Genomic DNA, 25,883 nt, shown 5'->3' on the forward strand with positions numbered 1-25,883 from the left:
TATATTTAATTTCTAACAAGCTCGATTCAAACTAAAACTCGAGCTCCATTCTATGCTTATCGAGCTCGAAAATGAGACGAGCTCAAGCCAGGCTTGTTAAACATGTTAAACGAGCTATTAATGAATCAAGCTCGAACCTGGCTTGATTAACATGCTAAACGAACTTTTAACGAGTCGAGCTTGAGTCTGGCTTGATTAAAATGCTAAACGAGCTTTTAACGAGCCGAGCTCGAGCTTTTAACGAGCTCAGTAATTTCAATACAAACCAAGCTCGAGCCTGATAATAGAAGTTCGAATCGAACTCGAGCTCGAGCCTCAAACAATTTTAAACAAACCAAGCTCAAGCCTGATACTGTTTGATTTGGTTTCGATCGTTTACAGTCTCTAAAAAAAATATATATGGCGTTTGAGACTGAACCATACTCTTTCCACTTAAAGAGAACCCATTTGAACCGGGTTTCGTTTCTTTGCGAAGAAAGTTCAAACTGCTTGAAGTCCTTTGAGCACTCGCCAATTAGGGTTTTGCCCTCGTATCCGCTCCCACCATGGCAAGATCTCCGTCTCTTATGTTTGTTTTGCATAAAATTCAGCTAAATATCGGTGGTTTGTGCTGTGTTCAATAAGTGTTAACTGATTGTTTTTCATTCTGTAGGCTGATTCTCCTCGTGCACGGTAAAATTTTCTGATTGCTAGTTTTGGCTTCCTTGACATCCTTTTCGATCCTTTTTACTTACTTTAGGATTTTTTGACCCGTTTCTTTCAGTTGAAGGGGCTTTATATTTAGGGTTTTCTATTCGATTATGTGAAAAACATAGTTAAATTATCATTTTTATGTTGTCTGCTGTTGTCGTCCACATTGCCAAAAAAAAAAAAATTAACTCCTTTTTATGGAAATATAACGTGTGAAATTATGGAATTTTCTTATTTTTGGGTTGGGTAGGTGCCATATCCGCCCCTCAATGAGGCGTTCATATGGTCATAGAAGGCGTTCATATGTTGCTCAAGGTGAGAATATTTAATGGCTAGAAATTGTAATTTGTTGTGTCTCGTGTTAGCTGGGATGAAATAAATTCAAGCTTTTTATATATGGAGAGTAGAACATTTGGGATTTCACCTGAGTACTTCATCCTTTTGTATATTGGCATATTAAAGGGGATTTCCCCGTTTTGAAACAATGGGATGAGATCCTCTGTAATTTTGGTCACGGAAAAGAGACAAACCAGTCACTTTTGTGATATAATTGCTAATTGATTGTATGTTTAATTTGTCTTGCCCTCCTACTTCAGAATTAAGAAAATTGAGTGGACGAACCAAGACTGGTTTCAATTATTATTTATGTAAATATAATGCACCAAGCCACCAATCATTTGCATCTCACAGTGCTTTGGAAGAAGTTACATAGGAAAGCGCTCTTATTTATCACAGTCTGCTGTTGGTAAAACGTGGCAATACTCTGAGCTTTTGCGAAGGATTTTTACTCTTTGAATATAATTTTCAGTCATATCAATTTCAGCTTCTATTCAGCTTTAGTTTTTTCAACAGCCAATGTGATGGTTAATAAGCCTTACATAAATTTCTCTGTTTAGATTTGATCTGGTAGCTATGGATAGTCTTTTGTTTTCATTTCAAGATCCTTCTTGAGTCTTGACATGGTTCTTTATGCTACGAAAAGATGGATTTAGGCATTTAGCGTTTTCAGTCGCTGTATTTACTGCTACTTTTCATGTTTAAGTATTTGACCTTCCGTTCCATCTCATAATTGCTTTAGCTATGCACACTCTCCTCCATGGGAAGAAAATGTGAAATTGAGGTCAAGGTCGAGGTCTAATTCTCGATCTCGATCTAGATCATGGTCAAGACCAAGGCCCAAATCTAGGTCCAGATCTGGGTCTAGAGATCGTGGCAGGCAAGTTGCAATTTGTGTTATGTTCAGTTTTCCAGTTTTCTCAAGTCAAAGATTGCCATTTGATGTATCAATCATAGGTGACATTGTCCTCGATCTGTCCTGCAGAACTGAAGTAGTCAACAAAGGAGACACACTCTATGTTACAGGACTCTCTACAAGAGTTACTGAGCGAGACCTTGAGGATCATTTCTCAAAAGAAGGAAAGGTGAATGGCTCCTTTATTTTTTCACTTTTGTGAAAATTTAAGACTAACAAATTAGGTATAACATGTTTTGAGTTTGTGTGGAACCTTTATCATCAGAATATCTTAATGATGCAATTGAATGAAGCACTTTTGGTTGGGTCAATTTTATTTGCTGGAAAAGTGTTTAAGATCCCTTGTAGCTGAGTTTAATTGAAGCATAATATAAGCGTTTGGAACTTAGTAAGATTTTACTTATATATTCTTAAATTTATTTTTAAAATTAAGCTCTTAAATATTTGGATAAAATAAGAAGTTGGAGAGAAAAATCAAGAGAGAAGAGGAACAAATCAAGTGAGTCGGAGGAAGGAAAAAAAGTGAGACAAAAAGGATTGGACGATAGTTTGGGATCTGTAAGGTAAATATCAAGGTTATTTTGAATATATCTTTCATGATTTTTTTTTTAAAAGTTGGCGTGATCTTACGCCTTTTAAAAATGTGAATAACTTGTTTTAAAAACATTCAAAATGATTTTAACAAATATTTGCTAACACCTTATAAATTACTAATTCAAGCCATAAGTTTATGTTTGGATACAGAAGCTTTTGGAGTGAATGCTTTTTTTATTTTTTTTTCAAAAAAACGATTTTACTGAAATGTATGGTTGAATAGGCATTTTTTAAACAAAAGCACTTGAAAAAGCAATATGCCTCCAAATAAAAAATGACTTCTGCTTAACCAGAAAAGCACCTAAAATACTTTGCTTAATGAAGATGTTTTTAAGCTTAGTATTTCCACATTCAAACTGGTTATAAGTAAATTATTCCGGTCAAGTGTGTTTGATAGATATATTGTGTCTGACTAGAACCATGATAAATGACCTCTGTCGATAATCCAAATACTTTGTAGGATGTCTTCAATTACACGAACTCTACAATACCAAACCATGATCACAAAAGCCTAGATCTTGGTTTAAGTTGGAAAACCAACAGTACCGTTCATTTGAAGATTTGAGGATGATGAATCCAAATTAAACACCACGAGATGACAAGAATGAATCTTGATAAGTTCTATTGATTTGTTCAATAAAAACACAACAGAATACTTACAATTTTGTTGATAATAATGAATGATATATTCCAAGCATGTTTGCCTTATTATATATGAAAATCCTAAACTAGCGATGTGATGTGGGCTTAAGCTAAGGTTTAGTTTAGCCCATAAAAATGCCTAATAAAATGATATGGAAATTAAAGGACATGAACAAGTCTAGAGTCCGGAAACAGATGTAATTAGGCTCCTGATATTCTTTTTTTGTTAAATAAATATTGCCCATGACAATAAAACTTGATTTTAGATTTGAATTAAGTTGATCCAGTTTGGACATACAGGCATGTTCCTTCTAGTTTAGCCCTTGAAATGTCTTAATTGAAATGCTTGTTAATCATAGTGCGTGTCACAACATTGCCTTCTTTATTTAGCTTAGACTTTTTATATCATGTTAATTTTTGTTGTCACCGCCTATTTTATTATAGGTGAAATCGGTTTTTTTGGTTGTTGAACCACGTTCCCGTGTTTCTCGTGGTTTTGCTTTTGTGACAATGGATTCTGCTGAGGATGCCAACCGCTGTATCAAATACCTAGATCAATCAGTTCTTGAAGGCCGGTACATTACTGTGGAGAGGGTAAGCTGTCTGTCTGTTTAGAAACTGTAACATGGACTATTTTTAATTCTATGATAGTCTGTTTGACGTGAAGGTTTTCTGGTTATGTTCAGAAGTCATTGCGCCAGCTATGTTGGCAGAAATCAAAGATGATGAGTCTATCCATTGGAACAAGCTAAAACAGCTTTTCACTTGCATCTGATCAACTAAATATCAACTATATTGTCCAACAGTTTTACAACCTCAGCAAATACTCTCAAATAAACAACGGTCTTTATCAACATTGTAATCGAGCATTTATGGTATTTCATACCTGGCATTTTTTTAATTTTACCCTTTTTATTGGATTCTAATTCAGGAAAATGAGAAAGAGATGACCAGTTTCTTAGTAAATCTTTCTGCTATGTTTCTTTTCCTAGATTGGAACAAGTTATTTACATTAATTTTTTAGAGGTTTTATTTCGTTGCCCTCTTTCTGTGAGAAATGCATTGTTTGTATTTCAACTTATTTAGTTGTAGACACTGCTTCACTAGAGTACATGAAGTGAGGCCATTTATTTCCATGCAGTCCCGGAGGAAACGTGCTAGGACTCCCACCCCTGGTCATTACCTTGGACTCAAAAGCACCCGGGGTGATGGTAAGTTATTTAGTGTAACTTTGTCTTTAGATATCATGAAAACTTTCTCATCATATGAATGTAAGGTTATCGAGGTGATCACACATCATATCGTGGAGGTTCGAGCCGGGATGATTATGGATACCAGAGGTCATCTAGGCGTTCTCCTTATAGAAGGTGGACGCGATTACTCTCCGAGGCGTTCTCCTTATCGAGGTGGACGCGATTACTCTCCGAGGCGTTCTCCATATGGGGGTGGACGCGATTACTCTCCGAGGCGTTCACCTTCTGGAAGAAGGTCCAGAAGAGACAGGTCATATTCGCCATGACAACTTCAAAATTGTCTATGTGCTTGGCTTCAGTTGAAAGGACGAACATATCAATCATGTTTGTTTTCTAGGACTAGACTTTTTTACTTCAAAGAGTTCTTGGTGGTGCTTTGTTTGAATTAATTTAGATGATCTCCTATTCTGTTTCAGACTTGTGGTTATCAAGCTCTATAAGAATGCTATTACTTGTTTGAATTCATGATTTGTGTTTTTCTTCTGAATCTTTTTGATGAAATGCGGATGGAGCATTGAATCTGCCAAGTTTTCTTAGGCCAAATCTTGATCAGTTAACTATACTACTAGATTTATGAATCTCGTATGTGTTTTATGTGAAAATTGTACATGTTTTCGTATATAATAATAATAATGAGATATTTTTTTCCATATGATATGGGCAATCCTGTGTCCCATCTTACAGGACACATGGCAAAATTCGTTCAGTGTGGTAGACGAAGCAGTTTCAACGGCGGTGAGAATTTCCAAAAGCATACGAGTTTATAAAATACCATAAAAAGAACCATAAAGCTCATTCTCTCGACATTTGCTACTAAACTTTTAAAATACTTTTTTCGAACTTTTTGTTATTCCCTTATTTGTAAAGATTTACTAAAAGTAATAAAATAATAAAATATTAATATAAACAGATATAACTCAGTCTACATGTTTAATCTCAATTTTTTTAGGCCAACATTTCTTTTACAATCAAATTTCCGTAGACAAAATTCCATTAATAGAAATTAATCCACAGTAGCTGGATATTCCTTGTCAATCCCCAGAATGAGATCAAATTCATACAGGTTGGTAGGATAATAAGGTCAAGTTTCAAAATATAATCCTCTTATTCTATAAAAAAAAGAATCCTAAACAACCTGAATTGTGACAAATTCTCTTTTCAAAGGTGTAGGGGAAGAAAAGGAATACCCCCTCATCTCCAAATACCATATTTTAGTTCCTTTTGTCCCTTTACAAAATGATGTGTCTTAGCCTTTTCATTCGCAGCAATGTGCGGTGTGATTCGCAGCAATGTGCGGTGTGAACTTCACCAGGGTGAAGAAACGAGTAGGCAAACTCTTTAACTGGTGTGGTACCATGAATGACAGGTTTGAACTTAACCTCCCAATCTTTGTGATAAGGCTTGAAAAAAGAGATGATAATAGAACTCGGCTTTGAACACGTTGATGGATATTAAGTGAATGAAAATTAGATAATATATATGATCTGAGCTTATGAATCAATTCATATATTAAGTGGATGATGTAAATATAGTATGCTGAGTTCGTGCCATATTGGAAAATAAAGTTAGTCGGCCTATAACTGAGATTTTATAACATGATGACAGTCGTAGATAGAAAAATACGATATTAAAATTTATTTATTTATTGAATGAGAGTTTTATTTTTATTTTGAGAAAGACGAGAGATGCATTTTATATGAGTCCTTCTTGGAGCAATTATTTGTTTTTAGTATTTTGTTTCATATTTATGATGGAGTGAGTCTCATGTGAGACCGTCTCACGGGTCATAATCCGTGAGACGGGTCAACCCTACCCATATTCACAATAAAAAGTAATACTTTTAGCATTAAAAATAATACTTTTTCATTGATGACCCAAATAAGAGATCCGTCTCACAAATACTACCCGTGAGACCGTCTCACACAAGTTTTTGCCTTTATGATGATATCATAAACAATCATTAAGTTTTTGATGAATAAAAAATTAGTATTTTATAAGATATATCTAATTAAAAATAATGTTCTACAGTAAAACATTTATTTGATATACATAAATGGTCAAAAATAGTTTTTATCATTAAAAGATGACTGAAATATTAAAATTGATAAGAATATGTATTTTTTAGCGCATGTTATTTTCAAATTGAATAAAAATAATATCATACATTTTTAAATTAAAATATATGGAAAAATTTATATATAGAAAAGTTAAATTTAAAAAATACAAATATTAGAATATGAATAAGAATAATAGTAAAATGAAAGAATGAGAAGACGTAGATTCAAATATTATCATTTATAAAAAAAAATTAAATGATAAATTCACGACGTCTTAAACAAACCTTTCATAGCCTATATTGAAACTGGATTGTCTAAGGCAACCTGGGCATTGCCTTTTGCAATGCGCGTGTTGTGTACTTAGCTCTAGTCATCGCTCAAAGAATGTTATGGGATTTATCGATGAATTCTGTTCGATTTATGCATTTTACATTGTTTTTTTCGCTTTTTTGTTTTAGAAATATGTAATCTAATATCCGATCAGATTATATCCTTGTTAAATTGGTAAAAGAACTAAAACTTTAAAATAAATAAATAAAGATAATGAACAAAAACTAAATTTTGATATTATTGGGGATCATGATGACAAGTGTCAACAAAAGCTGGACCAAAATAACAATTTACCAATGAAGAAATGGCAAGAAAATTTAATTTATTAGTTGAAAGGAAATAAGAATATATCGGAGAACAGCAATATTAGCAAAGAGTGCGGCGTTTCTGTTAATTCAGTTTTCATTCCGCCATTTCCAATTTCTTCATTTGACTCGTTCACCGTTCAATTCCATACTTCTCTATTCCTTCGAATCCATCTTCTACGTGCCTCCCTCTCTGTTAGGCAAGCGCCTCCTCTGAAGTCCTCGAATTTCATTCGTTTTAATGGTTTCTGTTTTTTATTGTTCCAAGATTTGTTTTATGGCAGGAGATCAAATCGATCTGAATTTTTACTGAAGTGGGTTTTCAGTGTTAATACTGATATTGATGGAGAAGGCTGATCCTGCACAGAAGCTGTACAACAGAATGCGGCTGTGGGAATTCCCGGATCAATACGTGATCGAGCCTACTGATGGATCTTCCGCCTCCCTTTTGGCAATCAGTTGCGTTGACGGTTCCATGAATCATATTGGTAATATATTGATTTTCTACGACATTTTCTATTTCTTTTGTTGTTTGTTGTTGTATACTGATTAAATTTTATTTCCGATGGTTTATTATTCAGATGAAATACCTCAGTGCAGCTCGCTTCGCGTTCCTCAAATTCGGACCATATTTGGCGTGATTGGGATGCTCAAGCTGGTGGCTGGCAAGTTTTTAATTTTACTAATATTTTGCAATGAATGATTTTGTGGGTTTTGAGGTCGTTTCCTCTGTCCTCTTGTATCATCTTGATAGATGTTCAAATTGTTTGTTTCCCTGTATGGTGCCACGAGCCGTGCTGCATAGGTTATTATTGATGATGGTCCTTGTTCCTTTTGGATATCATATATGGTTGCATCAATTTTACTGAAAACTTGAGTTAGGTACTTAAAGGGTGAATGTTTTTAGATCAAGATGGGTGGATGATTTTCTTTTTCCCCCATGATGATGTAAAGGATGTAATCTCCTAATATGTGAAGAAAATATACCAATTGCTTGGTCAGTGAGTCTATATCATCAGATTTTTGCAAGGATGGTTTTGTCCTGGGAGGTCTTCAAGCCTTTTAAGTGATTTTTTTAATCATCATGTGGATCTATTTCATCTATGGGCTTTCTATTGATGTGGTAAATCTGAGTGAGCTGGAAAGTCACCAGTTGGAAATTTCATCTAGCCACTATTGTAACCATTGCCACCATTGCTTCTAGGACATGCTGAGAATGACATAGATTAAGCCTGCTTCAGAATTGAGGTTGGATGTGGAGGCTAATTATTGGGTCAATAGTAGGACCTCAAGTTTTTCAATTAATTGCCAGGAGGTGTAAGAAATGGCTTTGAGATTTGAGGGAACTTGTTTCTGGTCTTATTTTCTTTTTTTTTTCTTTTTGCTTTTCGGTTGGTGTCCGAGTTATTGAAGTAGGTAATCTTTGGATCAATTGTCAGAAGTTTGATTTTCCTTACAACAATTTCTCGGGCGAGCATGTTGCACAAATTTTGCCTAATGCGGCTTACCTGGCTAGTGTGTTTGCAAACAATTGTGTTTGCCCGAAATTCATAGTTTAACATAGTAAGTTTCAGGATTATATGGGAACTGTATCGAATTTTAATAAATCCACCTTGGCAAGTTGTGTAGAAGTACATGTGATATTTTTTCTCCTTTCTTGTGTGACAATCACAAATATAGGATTTTCTGTAAATAATAAATAACAATTCCAAAACTTTGTTATTTCGTTTCATGGTTTATTTGTTTCCATGATCTCAGTGCTAATATCTCTTACCTTTTCAGGGTCATATTTGTTCGTGATTACTGAACGTGAATGTGTTGGATCTTATTTGGGTTATCCTATCTTTAAAATTAAATCAATGAAGGTTTTTCCTTGTGATCATTCTCTCAAAAATTCTCCGGAAGAACAGGTTTATACTACCCAAGTTTTTTTTTCATTCATGTTTGTAGCTTAAGTATGATGTTCCCATACTGAAAACCTTTTGTTGTCCAGAAAAAGATGGAGAGCGAGTTTTCACACTTGCTAAATGTTGCAGAGAGGACTATTGGTCTATATTTTTCCTATGATGTGAATATAACGTTGAGGTATTATATCATAAATGTATTGCCAAAAAGTTTCCTGTGAGCGATTTCCTCATCATTGGCACATAGCAAAAAGCCTAACAGGCAATAGCATGCACAAAATGTGGCTTAGACTGGGATTGCAACTGATAACGCATGTCTATTTATGAATTTTTGGGTGAAAAGTCTAGATTACATTGATTACCAAAACAAAAGGATATTATGCACGGGACTTTATACACGACTAAACAGTATATAACAAGATTTACTCTTTATATGGACAAACAACTTGGCATTTGCCACCATCTATCCAAAATATGTATGATTCATAAATTGTGTGAAAATATTTCATTCACTTATCGATTCTTGTTTGGAAATTCTAGCTGTTTATTTTCATGATTTAATTTATCTTCTTGACAGTTATGCGTGCTTCCTACTTGAATGGCTAAATCTGCAACCTGTTTAATGAACAAGTGTTTGTAAAAAGCTAAGACTAAGAAGTATATGCTGTTAAATCTTTATTTTTTGTTGGCAGTACCATTTTTCAGTTTTTGGGATAGTTTGTATAAGTTTTTCAGATTTAAGATCAAAGCACTTTCTATCTCTCGATCCATTCTCTAAGCTTACAATTCAACTGACAGAGAAAAGGTTAGCCAAATTTTTCCTATGAATTTCCCTAGACAAAGCAATTTTTAAACTGTTCATTGGTAAGATATAGAAAACAAGAACCTATTATTCATCATTGATGATGCAATTTCTTTTTGTTTACTTTGGGTCATCAAGTGTGTATGTTGTGAAGAACGTGGTAGCTGCAAATAATTATATTTGTTTACTCTATTAATACAACATATCTAATACAACTGGCGCAAAAATATAATCCTCCCTACTTTGCTTACATGATGCCTTATTGAAATGGGTTGATGTGATTAAAGTTTTCCTTTCTTTCTTTTGATATAGAAGATATCTCTTTCTTGTGAATTCAAATTTGTTATTTGGTTAATATTTGCCTATTTCCTCTTATGCATAATCATTTTATTTGTTTATGCTGAGGTATGTTTCTAGTATATATCTGGTATATTCAAAGTTTTTTTGTGACTAGAGGGCGCTAAAAAATTTCGTTGATAATATCTTAAACATGTGTTGATACTTTTAGCAATCAGTTTGATTTAATAAATTTTGGATCTTCTTGCAGCACACAGCGGTTGCATGATTTAGGCGACGAATCAAAGTTGCTTCCTCTCTGGAGACAAGTAAATTTTATCTCAACATTATGACATGCTTGTGTTCCATGGACTGTTTATAAAAATGTAGATTACGCTCATTAGCTTCTACTCCTCACATATCTTTGTTTAAGGACCTTATTTCACTGTTACTACGTGTGTGACATTTAGTATCTCAGACATGTCACAACTTAAATTTTTTTCTGCAGGCAGATCCTAGATTTCTCTGGAACAGCTATATGTTGGAAGTGCTTATAGATAACAAGGTCTTCCCGACTGAATTAAATTAGTTATTTATATTCTTTCACAGAAAACATCCTTTTGATATCATAATAACTGAATGCTATTACCTTATGCAGCTTGACCCATACTTACTTCCTATTATGCAAGGCAGTATCCTTTGAAGTGCACCTCATTTTACCTTCTTTCAGCAGTCTGCTCCATTAATCTTTGCTCAATATGAAGTTGAGTCTTAACTGGTCATCAGGTTTTCAAAACTTTCAGGCTGCCATTGTGAAAGATATCCTCGATGTTACACTGATTGCACGAAGATGCACAAGGAGAACAGGTATTGAGACAACTGTATTCGTAGTCTTTTCCCTTCACCTCTGTCCTCTTCCTTCTCACTTGATGTTTTTGTTGTTTATTGCCCTTTAGACATTCACCAAGGTGCTGTGGATATTTTGTTAGTTGTATTTAAAATTCCTTTAAATGCCTATTTGTGGCACATTGTGTGATTTTTCTTATATACACAAGTTTACATGATGTCTTATATTTCCCATTGGTTCAAATTTTGCCTCCCCAAAGGCACCCGCATGTGGAGAAGAGGGTCTGATTCTGATGGTTTTGTTGCAAACTTTGTGGAAACTGAACAAATCGTGCAACTTAATGGGTACACCGCATCATTTATTCAGGTGATCTCCCCATAGTTCTGCAATGAATTTATGGTCTCGAATAGGTTCATTTTTATATTGGTAAATTTAGCAGCTGAAATTAATCTTTTTAGAGCTGGGATTTCGAGTATCTTTTACTGTGCTTCATTTTTACATTATGTCATTTATACTTCTGACTTTGATTTTTTTTCTTTATTGAAATGTTAATTTCTGAGTTGAACAAACTTAATCCTGGGATAATTATTTTGTTCCATTATCATTTATTTGCATGAATTGCTGAGCATAAGCTTACGTTTCAACTATCACCAGGATGAGCCTCATGCTGTAAATGAAAACATAGCAATGGTATTTATTAGATGAAATTCGATTAACATCATTATATAAAACCATCACAAGGGTGGTAATACGAATCAACAACCATCTACTAAGTTGTATCCAATACCTAAATATATGGACGAAGATACACTTTATAGTAGACCCGACCGTGTATATTTTTCCTGGAATCATAATCCGAAACTGGATCTGTTTCTTGAAAACTGAAGCTAAAACATTTTTCTGCTCGGTTCCAAAACTGGAACTGGAACTAAGGTCTTACAGTTCGATTCCGATTCTTAAAAATAAGAAAATGAAAACTGGAACCGTAACGTAAAACCATTATTAAATTTTAAAATCATGTGGTATATGCACACAATTTAATTAATATATAATCAAATAGTTGATTTATATACTTCAATTTGACCTTTATTTTTATACAATGTAAGCAAAACATTAAATATCCATGATATTTTATAATATAATTATCAAATAATTAAATTTAATTAGTTTGATTAACTTATGAGTTGTATTGCTGTTTTTTCCTTGAACGAATAAAACTTAAATAATAATTTTCATTTCAAAACGTAACCAAATCTAATTGTGAACCATTAGGAACCAGAACTAAAACCGTATCTAAGCTATTTGGTTCTGGTTCCACATTTAATTGGAATTGGGACTGTTTGTTCTAGAATCAGAATTGTCGGCTTGGAACCATAGTCAGACCCACATTTTAGAGTGAAAATAGCTGGCAAAAATTGGATCTTATCATAGGTTATTTGAAACGATCACGAGTGAGTAGGTTGCTTATGACTCGCGTGCGATGGTGGATGACTAGAACCCATGTTCGTTTCAAACTATGATCAGATGAAGACCCAATGCTTGTCAGAAATTCGTAGTATGATTAATTAAATTACAAGTAGTGCAATCTGCTTCCTACAAAGAACATATTGTTTTTCTGCATGTTTTCCAAAATTGGGACCTATTTTGAAGAGTACAATGTGAGAAAAGCATGCATTTGAGTGACTCAATGATTTGACAACCTCTATCTGACCCTATTGGGCATTCATTTGCTACCCTTGATTATTTAAGGTTGTGCTTGGATGAAAGTATTTGATTTGAGGAGAGAGTTGAAGAATGAATTTAAAAGGACATCCATGTTAGGTGCATTTCAAATCCATCACAATTACCAGTACATCTACGTAACTTAACAAATGGGTGAATTTGAAATTATCAACATAATTTCATCCAAAAATCAAATAGATTTGAAATACATGGCTTCAAATCCCTTCATCTAAGTGCACCCTATAGATTTTTGTGGATTAAATATTCAAAATCTGATATAAAGATCCTTTGGCTAGTAGTACATGGGTTCATCCTGTTGGTAGAAGTTGAATCCTGTGATCATATATGAGGTGAATGGTGATTATCATTTTGTGTGTATGAATGGTAGTTTGGCCAATTTTTAAGTTCATCCATTTTTTTAGATTTTGTTGTCCTTTACTAATACATCACATCATTTTTGCTGGTAATTTGTTCTTGTAGGTCCGAGGGTCAATCCCATTACTTTGGGATCAAATTGTTGATTTGAGATACAAGCCTAAATTTGAAATTGTGAGACCTGAGGAAGCAGTGAGTAGTCTCCAGATTTTAATGTTCTGAAATCGTACCTATGCATATTAGTAGTATATTATTTCTGTTTAGTTAATTTCTTCCGGTCCTCAATATCTGTAGCCTAGAGTAGTTGAGCGACACTTTTTGGATTTAAGAAAGAAATATGGAAATGTTCTAGCAGTTGATCTTGTCAACAAGGTACCTAAAAATTCCATGTCCTTTATAACTTCCCATGAAATATATATATGTGCTGGTATTCTCGGTAGATTGTCCTTTTCTTCTGCTTTTTAACAGCATGGAGGTGAGGGACGCTTATGTGAAAAGTTTGGCGATGCTATGCAAAATGTTGTTAGTGATGATATAAGGTAAGATGTACCCACCCAATCTAGTCAATTTTACCATCCAATTATCACATTAATGCAATCTGACTTTTTTCATAACTTTATAATGTTTTGTAGATATCTTCACTTTGATTTTCATAAAGTATGTGGCCATGTTCAATTTGAGCGCCTTTCCATTCTTTATGATCAAATCGAGGATTTTCTCATTAAGAACAGGTATTTCTCCATTTCAGAGGGACGTATGATTGTTGCTTCATATAGAGTTTGTATACTTTATGTCAAATTGTGATATAAGAATTTTGAGAAGGTATGGTTTCCTGAGTTTTTTATGAAATAAAACAGCACTGTGCATAGCACTCTCCCATAACCAAATGGGAAATGTAAATTAATCAATATATCAAAATAGAAAAACAAACATAGGTACTCCATATAATCAAGGATTTCATTAAATAAAATTATATATCATATTCTTGTTTCCAACACAAATAAACTTTGCTTTACTTACAATTTATACTGTCCAGTTTTTGGATATTAGTTTATACATGAACTCCTTCAAAAAGATAATCACCATATTAATTTGGTTTATCATGTTATGGATAGTTCTTATTAAATTCTTTGAAATCTGGGATTGCTTTGTACTGTATATTAAACTCCTTTTAAGTATTGAATATACTTACTGAAAAACATGTCAACACTCAGCGGTTAGTCATTTTCTGATATTAGATTATATGGTTGTGTTGCTCAAATTCTTTGCAACTTTATTGGAAATTATAGGTACCTTTTGTTAAATGAAAAGGGGGATAAAGTTGAGGGCCAAGTTGGAATTGTGAGGACAAATTGCATTGACTGCTTGGACCGTACAAATGTCACCCAGGTATAATTTCTTATTTTCTTTTGACTTGCAATCTAATTTTTATACCTGAGCTTATACAAATCCTGCAGGGTAGGAAATCACTTGTCTTTTCCTCTTTCTTTTACCACTTTTTTTGAAGAGAAATGTGAAAAATATCCGCATAAACCTGAAATTCTATCCATGAAAACTGAAAATAAAATCCCAATTTCTCTAAGATGTTTTCTAACATGTTCTTTTGTTCCAAAAAGAAATGTAAACAGTTGATATCACTGTTTATCCGGAAACTGTCATTCATGATTTACCTTCTTTGTAAGAAAAAGAATGTCATGCTGGATAAAATAATGTGAGGGTCTAAACATGTCATAAACATTCTATGTTTGGGGTTGCAAATTCGTTAAGTTCTACTAGTTTGAGAGGTAATATTTGTAGAATTGGAACAAGTTCCATATTAGTTATTTCTGAGAACTCCCAGCTGGACTTGGGACAAGTTCTGATTTTGATTGTTTGGGGCATTGCCTGCAAAGGTATGGACTGTAGTGCATCTATGGAATACGAAGTCAAGTACTACAATTGAACTAAGTTGTACTTCAATGGATGTAGTGCATTTAACACGTTCAATACCTATGGCGAGATTATATCATATTCCCCTGCTTTTAAAATGAATAGAGATTTGGTGTAGGTTCTTATATGGCTCGAAAGAAAATCGTTATTGGTGCCAGTTATACTCTTAACAACAACCAATGACAAATTTTAGCTAGGCTGCAGTTTGCACTCTACTACATTATTTATGCATTTATTAATTGATTAAATATATTTTCTGATTAATCTAGTGGAATGTTTTAGCTTAAACATCACTTTTACTTCGTTTCTGATGAGGATGTCATTTTTTATTTGATATACTTAAAACCTAGGAATAAAATCCATTTGTTCAATAGCTTTCAGCAAATCTTTTTTCATCATTTTTTATTGTTCGCAGAGCATGATAGCGCGTAAAATGCTTGAGTTTCAACTCCGCAGACTTGGTGTTTTTAGTGCTGAGGAAACTATTGCCACACATCCCAATTTCGATGAAAGCTTCAAAATTTGTCAGTACTACTTCTACTTGGATAAATTTTTTGAAGGCTTGCTAATTTTTATTAGCTTCACTGGCAATTATGAGGATTTGATATTGATGTTTTTCTCACATATAAATTGCTTATTCTTCTCGCACATTTCTCTTACCTCACATTTATTTTTCAGTGTGGGCTAACCATGGGGATGACATAAGCATCCAGTACTCTGGTACTCCAGCCTTAAAAGGAGATTTTGTCAGGTACGTTTTTTACCTAGTTATTTTTTATTTAAATTTTATTCTGTAAACTCAATAATTTGACTTGATTTTTGACTGCATTTCCGATAAGCATTGATGTTTACTTGTCATATGTGACGACTAAATTGGCAGAGAAGCTGTGAACTTTTAATTATGCTCCATTTCTTGTTGATCTATGGAACCATTTCCTAAAAATTAACAATCAATCAATATATCTTGGCTTTTATTATCTTCCTGAAATATTTTGGTGCTTCTAACTAAAGAGTCTGAATTATTTAAAAAATGATTTTGCTCCACGACTCCCACCCTTAGATTAATGAATGCAAGACATACATGAATATGAATCTTGCAAACAGTATCAAAACTCTGGCTGCGGAGCTACCTCCCAATATGCTAATTCACTTTCTTTTCGCTTTAGCAGCAATACTAGATAGGTATTTATGGATCAATTGACCAAGCTAGTTCTAAAGCTATTTGTGGGCATTACATCTCAACCTGTAATCAGCTTGAGTTTTGCACTTGTTTTGGGAATACAAGAAACAAATAAGTTCATTTCAGAACCCTTTCTCATTTATTCCCATCTCCCTTTATTTTATGTTCTTTTTAGACCAAAAATCGATTTGCTATATTTTTTGATGATTCACCATTAACATTAATGTGGCAACAATGTGAAATTTATTTTTCTAGTTGATGTTTTCCTTTACCTTCAGGTTTGGGCATAGGACAATGCAAGGTATTATGAAAGACGGTTGGAATGCTCTCATGCGTTACTACTTAAACAACTTCTGTGATGGCACAAAGCAGGTTTACATACTTGCCTCTCTGTTATTTGTGGCTAGCAGATCGTTGAACTTGTACAAGTGCTCAGCCATCATTCTTTGATTTTATTATCTAATAGCATACTAGTGATTTCTTATCTTGCTGAATCATGGTTCTTGATGGATTTCTCTAGTTAATGTTCTTGCTTCATTTGTGTACAAATTATGCTGCCATGAAGTTAATGATTCTGTTTCAAAATTTTCTTGGAAGATTAAATATGTATTGATTTGCGCTTCATTTTTTAGGATAAATATGATGGCTCATATTTGATTTTATTATCTAATAGCATACTAGTGATTTCTTATCTTGCTGAATCATGGTTCTTGATGGATTTCTCTAGTTAATGTTCTTGCTTCATTTGTGTACAAATTATGCTGCCATGAAGTTAATGATTCTGTTTCAAAATTTCTTGGAAGATTAAATATGTATTGATTTGCCCTTCATTTTTTAGGATAAATATGATGACTCATAGAAAATTATGCCTACATTTTTAACGTAAATGTACCTCGGCATAATATGACTAGGCACTGAAATTCCTTTTTCAACTTGCTTAATTTTCATCTGAAATGCTGATAATTTTCTTTTCTTCATTTTTCTGAAGGATGCAATAGATTTATTACAAGGACATTATATTGTTTCTGTTTCCCGAAGCATCCCTCCTACAACGCAGAAAGGTGGCATTGAGGCTTTAGCTGTAAGCTATCCATCCAGTTACAACCTTAACCCCATTTTCTTCCACAGGCATTGATAAAAAATTAGTTTCCTTTTGATTGTGATGGTACTCTACTCTAGTTTTCTTATGATCATTTTATAACAAGTATGCATTATGCTATTCCATTCTGCAGTCGTTTCCACTAGCTTTATCGGTGATTATGACTGGCTTCTTCTTTGCTACAATTTCACTAAGACGAGGTAAGAAGGCAATCGCTTTGACTATTTCTCTTCACTATTAATTTTACACTTGTTCTCTTAGTTGCTTTGAGAAGTGTGAGTTGCAATAAACCTAATTTTTGGAAATGTTCAATTTTGAACGAAACTCCGAGCATAAAAGTTCCATACCTGGTTCGCAATAACCCTATTTTTGGAAATGTTCAATTTTAAACTTCTTATACAATAATCAAAAAGGAGTGAAATCTCCCAGTTTTGCAACAATTAATCAAGCAATAATCAGCGAGGAGTGAATCTCTAAGTCTTACAACAATTAAGCTCGATACCGGGTTTCGCAGCTTAGAGACAATATCTTTTGGATACTCGAATAATTCATGTTTGCTCTCGAATCATTCATTACTTTGGTTTTTCAATAGCTTTCAACTCTGAATTTCTTTGGCTGTTTATAGATGTGGATAAGGTTATTCTACAGTGTTCAAATATCCATTTGACATCATCTAATTGAATAGACAAATTCTGCGACTGTGTATTATACCGGTAATGATTACTATACTAACTTGCAGAGTTAGTCAACAGTTTTTTTTCCTACAGCTCGATTCAGCATAAAAATTTTAAGTTAATTTTTTCCTAAAATATCATTACGATATTGATCGGAATTTCTGGACTCACATCCTTGCTGAAATTCTCTGTCTGATGAAAACCGTAAGTCTTGTGAGGAGAAAAACATTGTCTGTGCCGATTTAATCATCTGTTTGGCATACTTGTCTTTGTTGAAAGACATCTTCTCTAAGTAGTTTAACTCTTCAGCTTTACTTTTGTTGAAATGCCTTTGCCGGTCAGACTCTTCGCTGTCTTATGTCAATATTGAAAAATACCTTTGCTGAACTTCGAATATCATATCCCTACTTTACTTCTTCGATTGCTTCAATTGATTCTTGAACTGCTCGTGTTTTTCGGAATTCGTGTTGCTAAATATCATTCTTATTCTTTACTCTCTGCCGATTCTATCTTATCTGAAATTGATCGTCTAAGCTAGAATCCTTGCTTAGCTTCAGTCTCTTGACTTGGCTGAGAACAAACTACGAAGAAAATACAGCAGTTTACAATTCTAAGATTTTGTTTTCACAACGTAGTTAACAATTATAATTACATCTAGTTCCTCCTAGATTACGGGTGATTGTTAGATTTTATAGTTACTATCCTACAGATGTATTGCATGTAAAGGCACGACTCTATGCATATGTTAGTAAAAATGATAAGGCTACGTATTTGAAAACCATTGGCCCCATTTGCCAATTGTGATTGAAGTCATGATTTATTCAATATCCTCTTGGAAGTTGATACAAATTCATTTATTTGCGTATCTGTCTGCAGTTCAATATAACATGTGGAACTTACTGTTTTCAATCATGTGGGCAAGCATGAGTTTGGGTATTGCAGCATTTGTGAGGGCCAATGGTCGCACTTTCTGTAATCGTCCTCGTTTACACCAACCTAGGCATTGATTCTGAGTCCAATGCCGTGCAAAATTGCAACACTAAATGCTAACTATGATGTTCATGGTATTTCAATGGTTAGTTTTTGTGTTTCAAATATGTCACTTATCATTTTAGTTGTTATCCGATATATAGTAGCTTTTTTCTCTTATATTTCAATGTTTTTTTTTGAACAAGTAATATTTTATGTCAAACTGTCGTCTTGAAAAAATTAATCCTCCAGTGATACTTTATTGTTATTATTATTTGCACTCCTATTTAAGATTACACTGCACTTGCTAAAGCATACTCAACAAGCATCAATCAACGAAGCCGAATATGAGACAGTACTGATTATGATAAAAGGGTGAGTGGCGCTAGCTCGGGCGGACATTTATTAATCCCATGTTTGGTATGTTATATGAAAGCCCGATTCTTCTCTATGGGCCTGACATTTATTGATCCCATGTTTGGTACGTAATATGAAAGCCCGACTCTTCTCTATGGGCCTGTTACTAATCGATGTTATGACACAAATTAATTCACCCTGTAAATGATCGAATTAGCTTAGATTATTTCTCAACAAAAAGGACACGAAATTAAGCAAAGGGCTCTTGAAATCAAGTATGATATTTTGGTGGTAAAATATTGAAGTAAATCATATGCATTAAACTCACACCAAATAATTAAAATTAAGGAGTCATCCACCTTTCCACCTGCAGTTTAATTTTATTTTATAAGTTAATATAATTTTAAAAATTAGGAGTTGGGTTTCTTAATCTCGTCTCCTTAGTTTATTTTTTGTTTTAATATTTTTTTCAAGTAAGGAGTCGGGCTTTTTGACCCCGGCCCTTTTATTATATTTTTTGTTTTAATATTATTTGAATTAATGAGTCATCCTCTTTAACCCCGACACCTCCATCGTATAACTTGTTTTAATATTTTCCAAAATAAAACCAAGGCTCTTTCATTTTATTTTTCGTATTAATATTTATTTAATCAAGGAGTTGGGATCATTAACCTCATCTCTTTCATTATATTTCTTGTCCAATAATCTACTTAATTTTACTTTTTGTAGTCTTTATTGTTTTTGAGACAACTAAAAACTATATATATATATATATATATATATATATATATATATATATATATATATATATATATATATATATATATATGTGTGTGTGTGTGTGTGTGTGTGTGTGTGTGTTTTTTTTTTTTTTTTTTTTTTTTTCAGCTTGACCAACAAGAATCTTATTTCACCTCCATTTTGGATGCACTTATTTGATATGTCAATATTTCCATATCAAATAATATATTATGAGATATATTTGATACAAATAATCTTACATTGTTGTATATTAAATACACCAAACCACAAAGATTGCAATATATCTAATAATATTAATGTGATCGATCAATATAGATTAGTTACTAAAAAATAACGCTAAAAATATAATAAATATATCGTACATTTTATCGTGAGATTTTGATAAATAGAATTTTTGTATTGAATTTTTTGCGTTCTAAAAATTGTATATAAATTTAGTTTTATTCTTGTTAAAATACATGATGGCGGAAACAACAAATTTCCGAAGTAATTTTCTGAATCGCCTCTTGTGTTAATCTTTTTGTAGACTTCTTACAACAATTGTGGCTTGTCTAAAAATTCATTTTCAAACAAATGACTCTAGTTCTTCATTGTGTTTGTTCAATTCTATCAACTTTCTTCATCAGATTCGTAAAAACTTTAATTTGAACAATGTTGTTAATCCTTTTTAAGTTATCTTGTTTAATTCTTGGTATAAATTTACTAGTTAAAAATTAGATATGTCAAAAAATATTATAAACATAATCATTCAACGGATATAGCAAGTCGAACCTATTAACTTCGGGTATTTGTCGGGGCGGGTTCGGGTTTAGATTTTAATGGGTAGAAATGAGTACAAGTCTTCATAAAATCTAACAGGTCGGATCTCATATTATCCAGTGAGAAATTCAAGTAAAGTATGAACAAAACTCGGAGAATTCAATGTGGATTCCATAATTGAAATTTCCAAAAGTACAATCAAGCATTATTTTTCCTACTTTGACCACAATCATTTTAAAATAAGTTTCCTTCACAAAAGAATTGAACACTTTTCAAAATAATAACAATGATTGATTGTACAAATAACAAAATTTAAAAAGAGAACTCATCTGATTATATATAAATTATTAAAATCAAGAACTGTCATCTTCTAGCTCCCACTCCAGTGCCATGATATGGCGAAAGATGAGTTCTTTCTGATTTCCCGGGTTGATGAGAAGAAGAAGGAGTGGATCTCTTCTTGGATGCTCTCTGTTTTTCCATGGCTGCAATTTGTTCTAAACCCTCTACAACTTCTTTCATCGCGGGCCGTTGTCTATGTTCTTGTTCCAAGCATTTAAGAGTGAGCTGAGCGGCTTGTAATGCGGCCTTAGATGAATACTGCCCTTCCATTTTTGGATCCATGATGGACATCGTTTTTCGTCTACTAGAGAGAGAGGGTTTCAACCATTCCACCAAATTTTTCTGGTCACCAGGCCGTCTCGTGTCAAGGGCTCTTAAGCCTGTCAACATCTCGAGTAGCACCACACCAAAGCCATACACATCACTCTTCACGTATAGATGCCCTGGTTTTAAAATCAAGGAAATGCATTCAGGACTTCCGAGTCCAATAGCAATGAAAATATGCAAATAAAGCAAATATACCATGCAAATACTTTTTCTACGGCAATAGAAGTACAAAATTAACAAAAGTATTTGGCCAGTCAATCAGCCCAGTAGTAGAGCAGTAAGTTTCTCTAAACTTAGTTCTTGAGTTCGTGTCCCACGAGATGCATGTGTAAAAACATTGACAGCATTACCAACTATCAAACCGCACATTTCATGACGAAGCAGTGACTGCAACTCAAAAGGAATACGAATGATGTTAAAAGCATGATAATTTCATTTTTTGCATGGACCCTAGATATTCGCAAGATTATAGCCTGGAATTTCGAGCACGTTCAATTTTTGTCACAAATCTGCTCGGTGTAATAATCTATTAACAAGTGACCATAGCTTGAGACGCCCGACACATTTGACATGAGATCAAGTCAGGCACTTACCCGTTGCAACGTATTCAGGAGCAGCATATCCACGTGTTCCCATAATTCGAGTTGTTACATGAGAATCTCCTCCAGAGGGCCCGAGTTTTGCTAAGCCAAAATCTGATATTTTGGCATTATAACCCTATAAAAGCAAGAAAAATGCCATAGGAGAACTTAGAACTTCCTCACAGAAAAACCTTGTGATACCGTAGGGCAGAGGGTATAGGAAAAGCAAAAACTAATTGATCCTTAATGTTGATAAATTGAATTTAGTGCAAAGTGAAAACAGTGACATGAATCGGCCCAATGGGCAAAATTCATAACATGAGTCTTCACCCAGCCTGGTAATATAAACCTAAATAAATTATTTTCATAGCATGGCGCAAAGAAGATTTGTCACCCTAAATTGAATTATTTTCAGCGAAATTCTTAAGAGAAGCAAACACATCCACTTATTTTTTCCGTCAGAGTATCATGAAAGGAAGCATTTTTCCCACTCTACCCCAACTCAGTGCACTTGTTAATTCACAATACTAGTTTCATCCGGTAAAAGACCATATAGAAATAGAAGAAAAACCTTAACAAGAATCTTACCCCATCCAGAAGAATATTTGAGGCCTTGAAGTCTCTGTAAATGACTTTCTTATCAGAGGTATGCAAAAAAGCCAGGCCCCTTGCTGCTCCTATGGCTATCTTGAGCCGTAAATCCCAGGATAATGGCTCTGTGGCAGCATTTCCTGCATTTTCAAAAAAGACAGATTCCGATTTAAGCAATGCTTCTTATCTGGTCTTTGTTTCTCTTAGTTAAAGAGACAAGTTCTTACTTCTAAAAAGATGGTTTTCCAGGCTTCCCCTTAGCATGAACTCGTAGACAAGTAGCAGCTCTTTATCTTCCCAACAGTATCCCAAGAGCTTTACCAGGTTAGGATGTGACAACCGTCCCAAAAAGTTAACTTCTGCCTGCACTTTCAAGTTAAGGGACAGAAGAATCAACTGAAACATCTGAATTCAATAACATGGAGAAAGAACGTAAAAGAAAATACTATTTATACATAAATTTCATCTATATTTCTAATAAACAAAAAAAAGTGACAAAAAAATTGAAATAAGACAGACATGACTGTTGATATCAGTCAAAACATACACTCACAAAGCAACACACCATGTACTATTGCCAAATTATATTCACGTACTTGGGTTTGCATGAAAATGAAGATTAGAAATTTCAATAAATAAAATAATGGCATCACATCCAGCTCAACATGTTTTAATAGACATAAACAATGGCATTTGAAGAGAAATTATGTCGAATGTTAGGATTTTCTAATTTATTACCACTGAAAAAAGAATTGAATAGAAATGCTAGTCTTTTTCACCGGTTTACTTATTTGCTATCTCAACCCAATAAACTAATTAGTAAAACAATCAAATAAAAGATTTCCAATAGATTTTATATCCATTCATGGATGGGCACCAGAATGCTAATTCTAACAGAACTTCGAGAGCAGATTAAAATTGACCCGAATGAAGGAGACCTGGATGGACCTTAAGTACATAAGTTCTGTTCCATTGGGTTTGAAAGCAGCTCAGTTACATATTTCATACATTGACTGGTCAATGAATGAAAGCAACTCCAAATGGACAATGTTACATAAATCCCAGTTCATAAGTTTAATTAGGCAATTATATCTAAAATTTAGCTAACTTGAGAAGCAATCAACAAAGATCTTAAGGCAAAGAGTGGACCAGCCTTGAGGCCTCTCTCATAATTAATACCCGCATATAATGACTGTCCAAACAGACCAAAACAAACCAACATTTATCACCATTGCAACTTTTTCAAAGTTCGATTGAGGATGAATTCACCATTACGGCTTTTCTCACCATTGATTCTTGCGATGATCACAACTAGACACACAAGAGAACTATAATAAGTAGATGTTTCAATCTACCATTGGCATTCATATTACCTGCCATTCATCAAAACCTTGGACACTCCCCGAGTTCAGTTTCTTGACAGCAACTATAACTCCAGTTCCAAGTTTAGAAGGCTCCAGGGTCTTCTCATCTACCCATCCCTTATACACAGTCCCAAAACCTCCAACTCCCAACACCATATCAGGCTTGAAATTCCTTGTGGCACTCCTCAAATCAGAATAGCTGTAAATTTTCATATGGGCAGCGGGTAATATCTCTCCGGCCATATGCAAATCATCACTCAAACCATCAGGAAAACTGGCCAGCATTGCTACTCGTGGCAAAAAAACCTCCGCCATTACTATAATTACGAGATGTCCCTAAATAACACATCGCACGGGAAATATCAATTCGCCATAATATTTCAATTTGATCAGAATAAAGCACAAATACCAAGATCATGAGCCCGAGAGCAAGCTTGGAACTCCACTTTAAGATTTCCAATTTCACATTCAATTTCTCGAAACAAATGAAATTCACCAAAAAGGCCTGATAACTATTTACTACATGGTCGACTCCCTTTGTAGAGAGAGACAGTCTATATTCAAGGAATCAAGACCGGACATCTTAAAAAAGATAAAGACATGTAAAGACAAACCAAAAATGGGATGAGCACGTAAAAGAAAACATGTCACTAAAAGAATCGATTTAAAGTAAAAAAAAAACAAGAAAAAGTTCTCATTTGCCAAGCTAAAATACAACTAAAGACCGAACAACTTCCCAAAAACCCAGAAAAAAGAAAGAACGCATTTACTGAGTCCTAAATCACCTTGTGTGGAGGGGATAGTGGAGCTCGGGTTATGGTCAACAGCAGACTGAGATCCAAAGCAGTTTCCCATCAGAAACTCCTCCCAAACAAATCCCACAAATTTTCTTCAATGGGAATCAGAAAACAAGAATCATTTGCAGCTAAAACAAAGAAACAGATAATTGCTTAAAAAAAACACACACACACACTCTCTCTCTCTATCTATATAAATATATGTGTGTGTGTGTGTGTGTCATATATGTGAATCAGTGAAGGTGCAAGCTTTTTAGAACTTCGAGTCCATTATTGCAGATATTATTATTGGTTCCGTGCTGTTGAGCAATGTTTTACTTTTTTAAAAAAAAATCATTATTTTTTTAGTATGAGGTTGCACACCCACTTAAGATAATGATGGACTCATTTTCATTGAACTTAACCATTCTTGATTTTCTACTATTTTCTTTTTCTCCCCATGAGATCAAAAGTCTCTTTTTCACTATCACACCATTAAAACAAGCGCAGAGTTTTTTCTTTTGATCCCAGTGTGTGCAATATATCAATATATTAACTAGAATCAAAATAATTTATAATTAATTTTTTAATATTTTAAATTTTTAATATATTAAATTGAATTTTTTAAAAAAAATTCAAGTCAATTTGATGGAATTAATATCATAAAAGAAAAAGATTCAGACAAAATCATTTGTAGCTTGTCTATGCTATATAACTAGGCCTTTGTAGTTGCATAGCAATACACACACTCGTACTCTTGATCAAGATTTTTTCAATTATCCCAAAAAAAATGTTCTATTTCTATTTCAAAGCAGAGGAATATTTTTTAAAAAACAGAGTAATTAATAAAGAATTTTCCAATTTATCTAAAACATTCCATTATTATCAATAAAGAACTTTCAAATTAATCTAAAACATTCCATTATTTCTTATTTTTAAATTCAATAGTTTGAAACTATTAGCAAATAATATTTTTTTTTTGTTGATACATATTGTATGAATGAAAATTATTCGTTTTACCAAAATTTAAAGTCGGTTGACGTAACTTAGTTTTTTTAAAAAAACACATAACAGTCGAAGTATCATGTTTCGATCATTATTGTAACATCTACAAGTTTTATTCT

At 33.5% G+C, this 25,883-nt stretch overlaps 3 protein-coding genes across 4 annotated transcripts; 2 read left to right on the top strand and 1 right to left on the bottom strand.

Annotated features, from left to right (window-relative positions):
* Window positions 1-426: 426 nt before the first annotated feature.
* LOC140813426 (uncharacterized) lies at window positions 427-4,892 on the top strand. 2 transcript variants are annotated; one of them, XM_073171921.1, is made up of 7 exons: window positions 427-548; window positions 653-672; window positions 1,769-1,906; window positions 2,012-2,111; window positions 3,623-3,772; window positions 4,320-4,389; window positions 4,455-4,892. In XM_073171921.1, exons 1-7 carry the CDS (start codon window positions 546-548, stop codon window positions 4,766-4,768), a joined length of 795 nt encoding a protein of 264 aa, XP_073028022.1. In that variant the 5' UTR covers window positions 427-545; the 3' UTR covers window positions 4,769-4,892. The 2 variants fall into 2 exon arrangements, with proteins under 2 accessions (XP_073028022.1, XP_073028103.1); XM_073172002.1 differs by lacking the exon at window positions 653-672 and having other exon boundaries at window positions 428-568.
* A 2,245-nt stretch (window positions 4,893-7,137) lies between these two features.
* Window positions 7,138-19,168, top strand: LOC140813321 (phosphoinositide phosphatase SAC7-like). The gene is made up of 21 exons (XM_073171856.1): window positions 7,138-7,323; window positions 7,408-7,611; window positions 7,705-7,788; window positions 8,906-9,033; window positions 9,117-9,208; window positions 10,377-10,434; window positions 10,614-10,670; window positions 10,764-10,797; window positions 10,892-10,972; window positions 11,212-11,318; window positions 13,155-13,241; window positions 13,344-13,421; window positions 13,518-13,588; window positions 13,682-13,780; window positions 14,339-14,438; window positions 15,394-15,502; window positions 15,657-15,729; window positions 16,437-16,530; window positions 17,147-17,239; window positions 17,391-17,457; window positions 18,808-19,168. The coding sequence occupies exons 2-21, from the start codon at window positions 7,467-7,469 to the stop codon at window positions 18,936-18,938; spliced, it is 1,788 nt and encodes a 595-aa protein (XP_073027957.1). The 5' UTR covers window positions 7,138-7,323; window positions 7,408-7,466; the 3' UTR covers window positions 18,939-19,168.
* Window positions 19,169-20,918: 1,750 nt separating this feature from the next.
* Window positions 20,919-24,982, bottom strand: LOC140813539 (probable serine/threonine-protein kinase PIX13). Its single transcript, XM_073172127.1, is given in 7 exon segments — window positions 20,919-21,563; window positions 22,041-22,164; window positions 22,617-22,759; window positions 22,847-22,982; window positions 23,993-24,260; window positions 24,262-24,319; window positions 24,769-24,982. Coding segments are annotated over 7 exon segments (1,221 nt in total). The 5' UTR covers window positions 24,839-24,982; the 3' UTR covers window positions 20,919-21,141.
* Between the last annotated feature and the right edge of the window lie 901 nt (window positions 24,983-25,883).

This window comes from Primulina eburnea, chromosome 1, assembly GCF_022965805.1.
Source record: "Primulina eburnea isolate SZY01 chromosome 1, ASM2296580v1, whole genome shotgun sequence".
Lineage (NCBI taxonomy): Eukaryota > Viridiplantae > Streptophyta > Magnoliopsida > Lamiales > Gesneriaceae > Primulina > Primulina eburnea.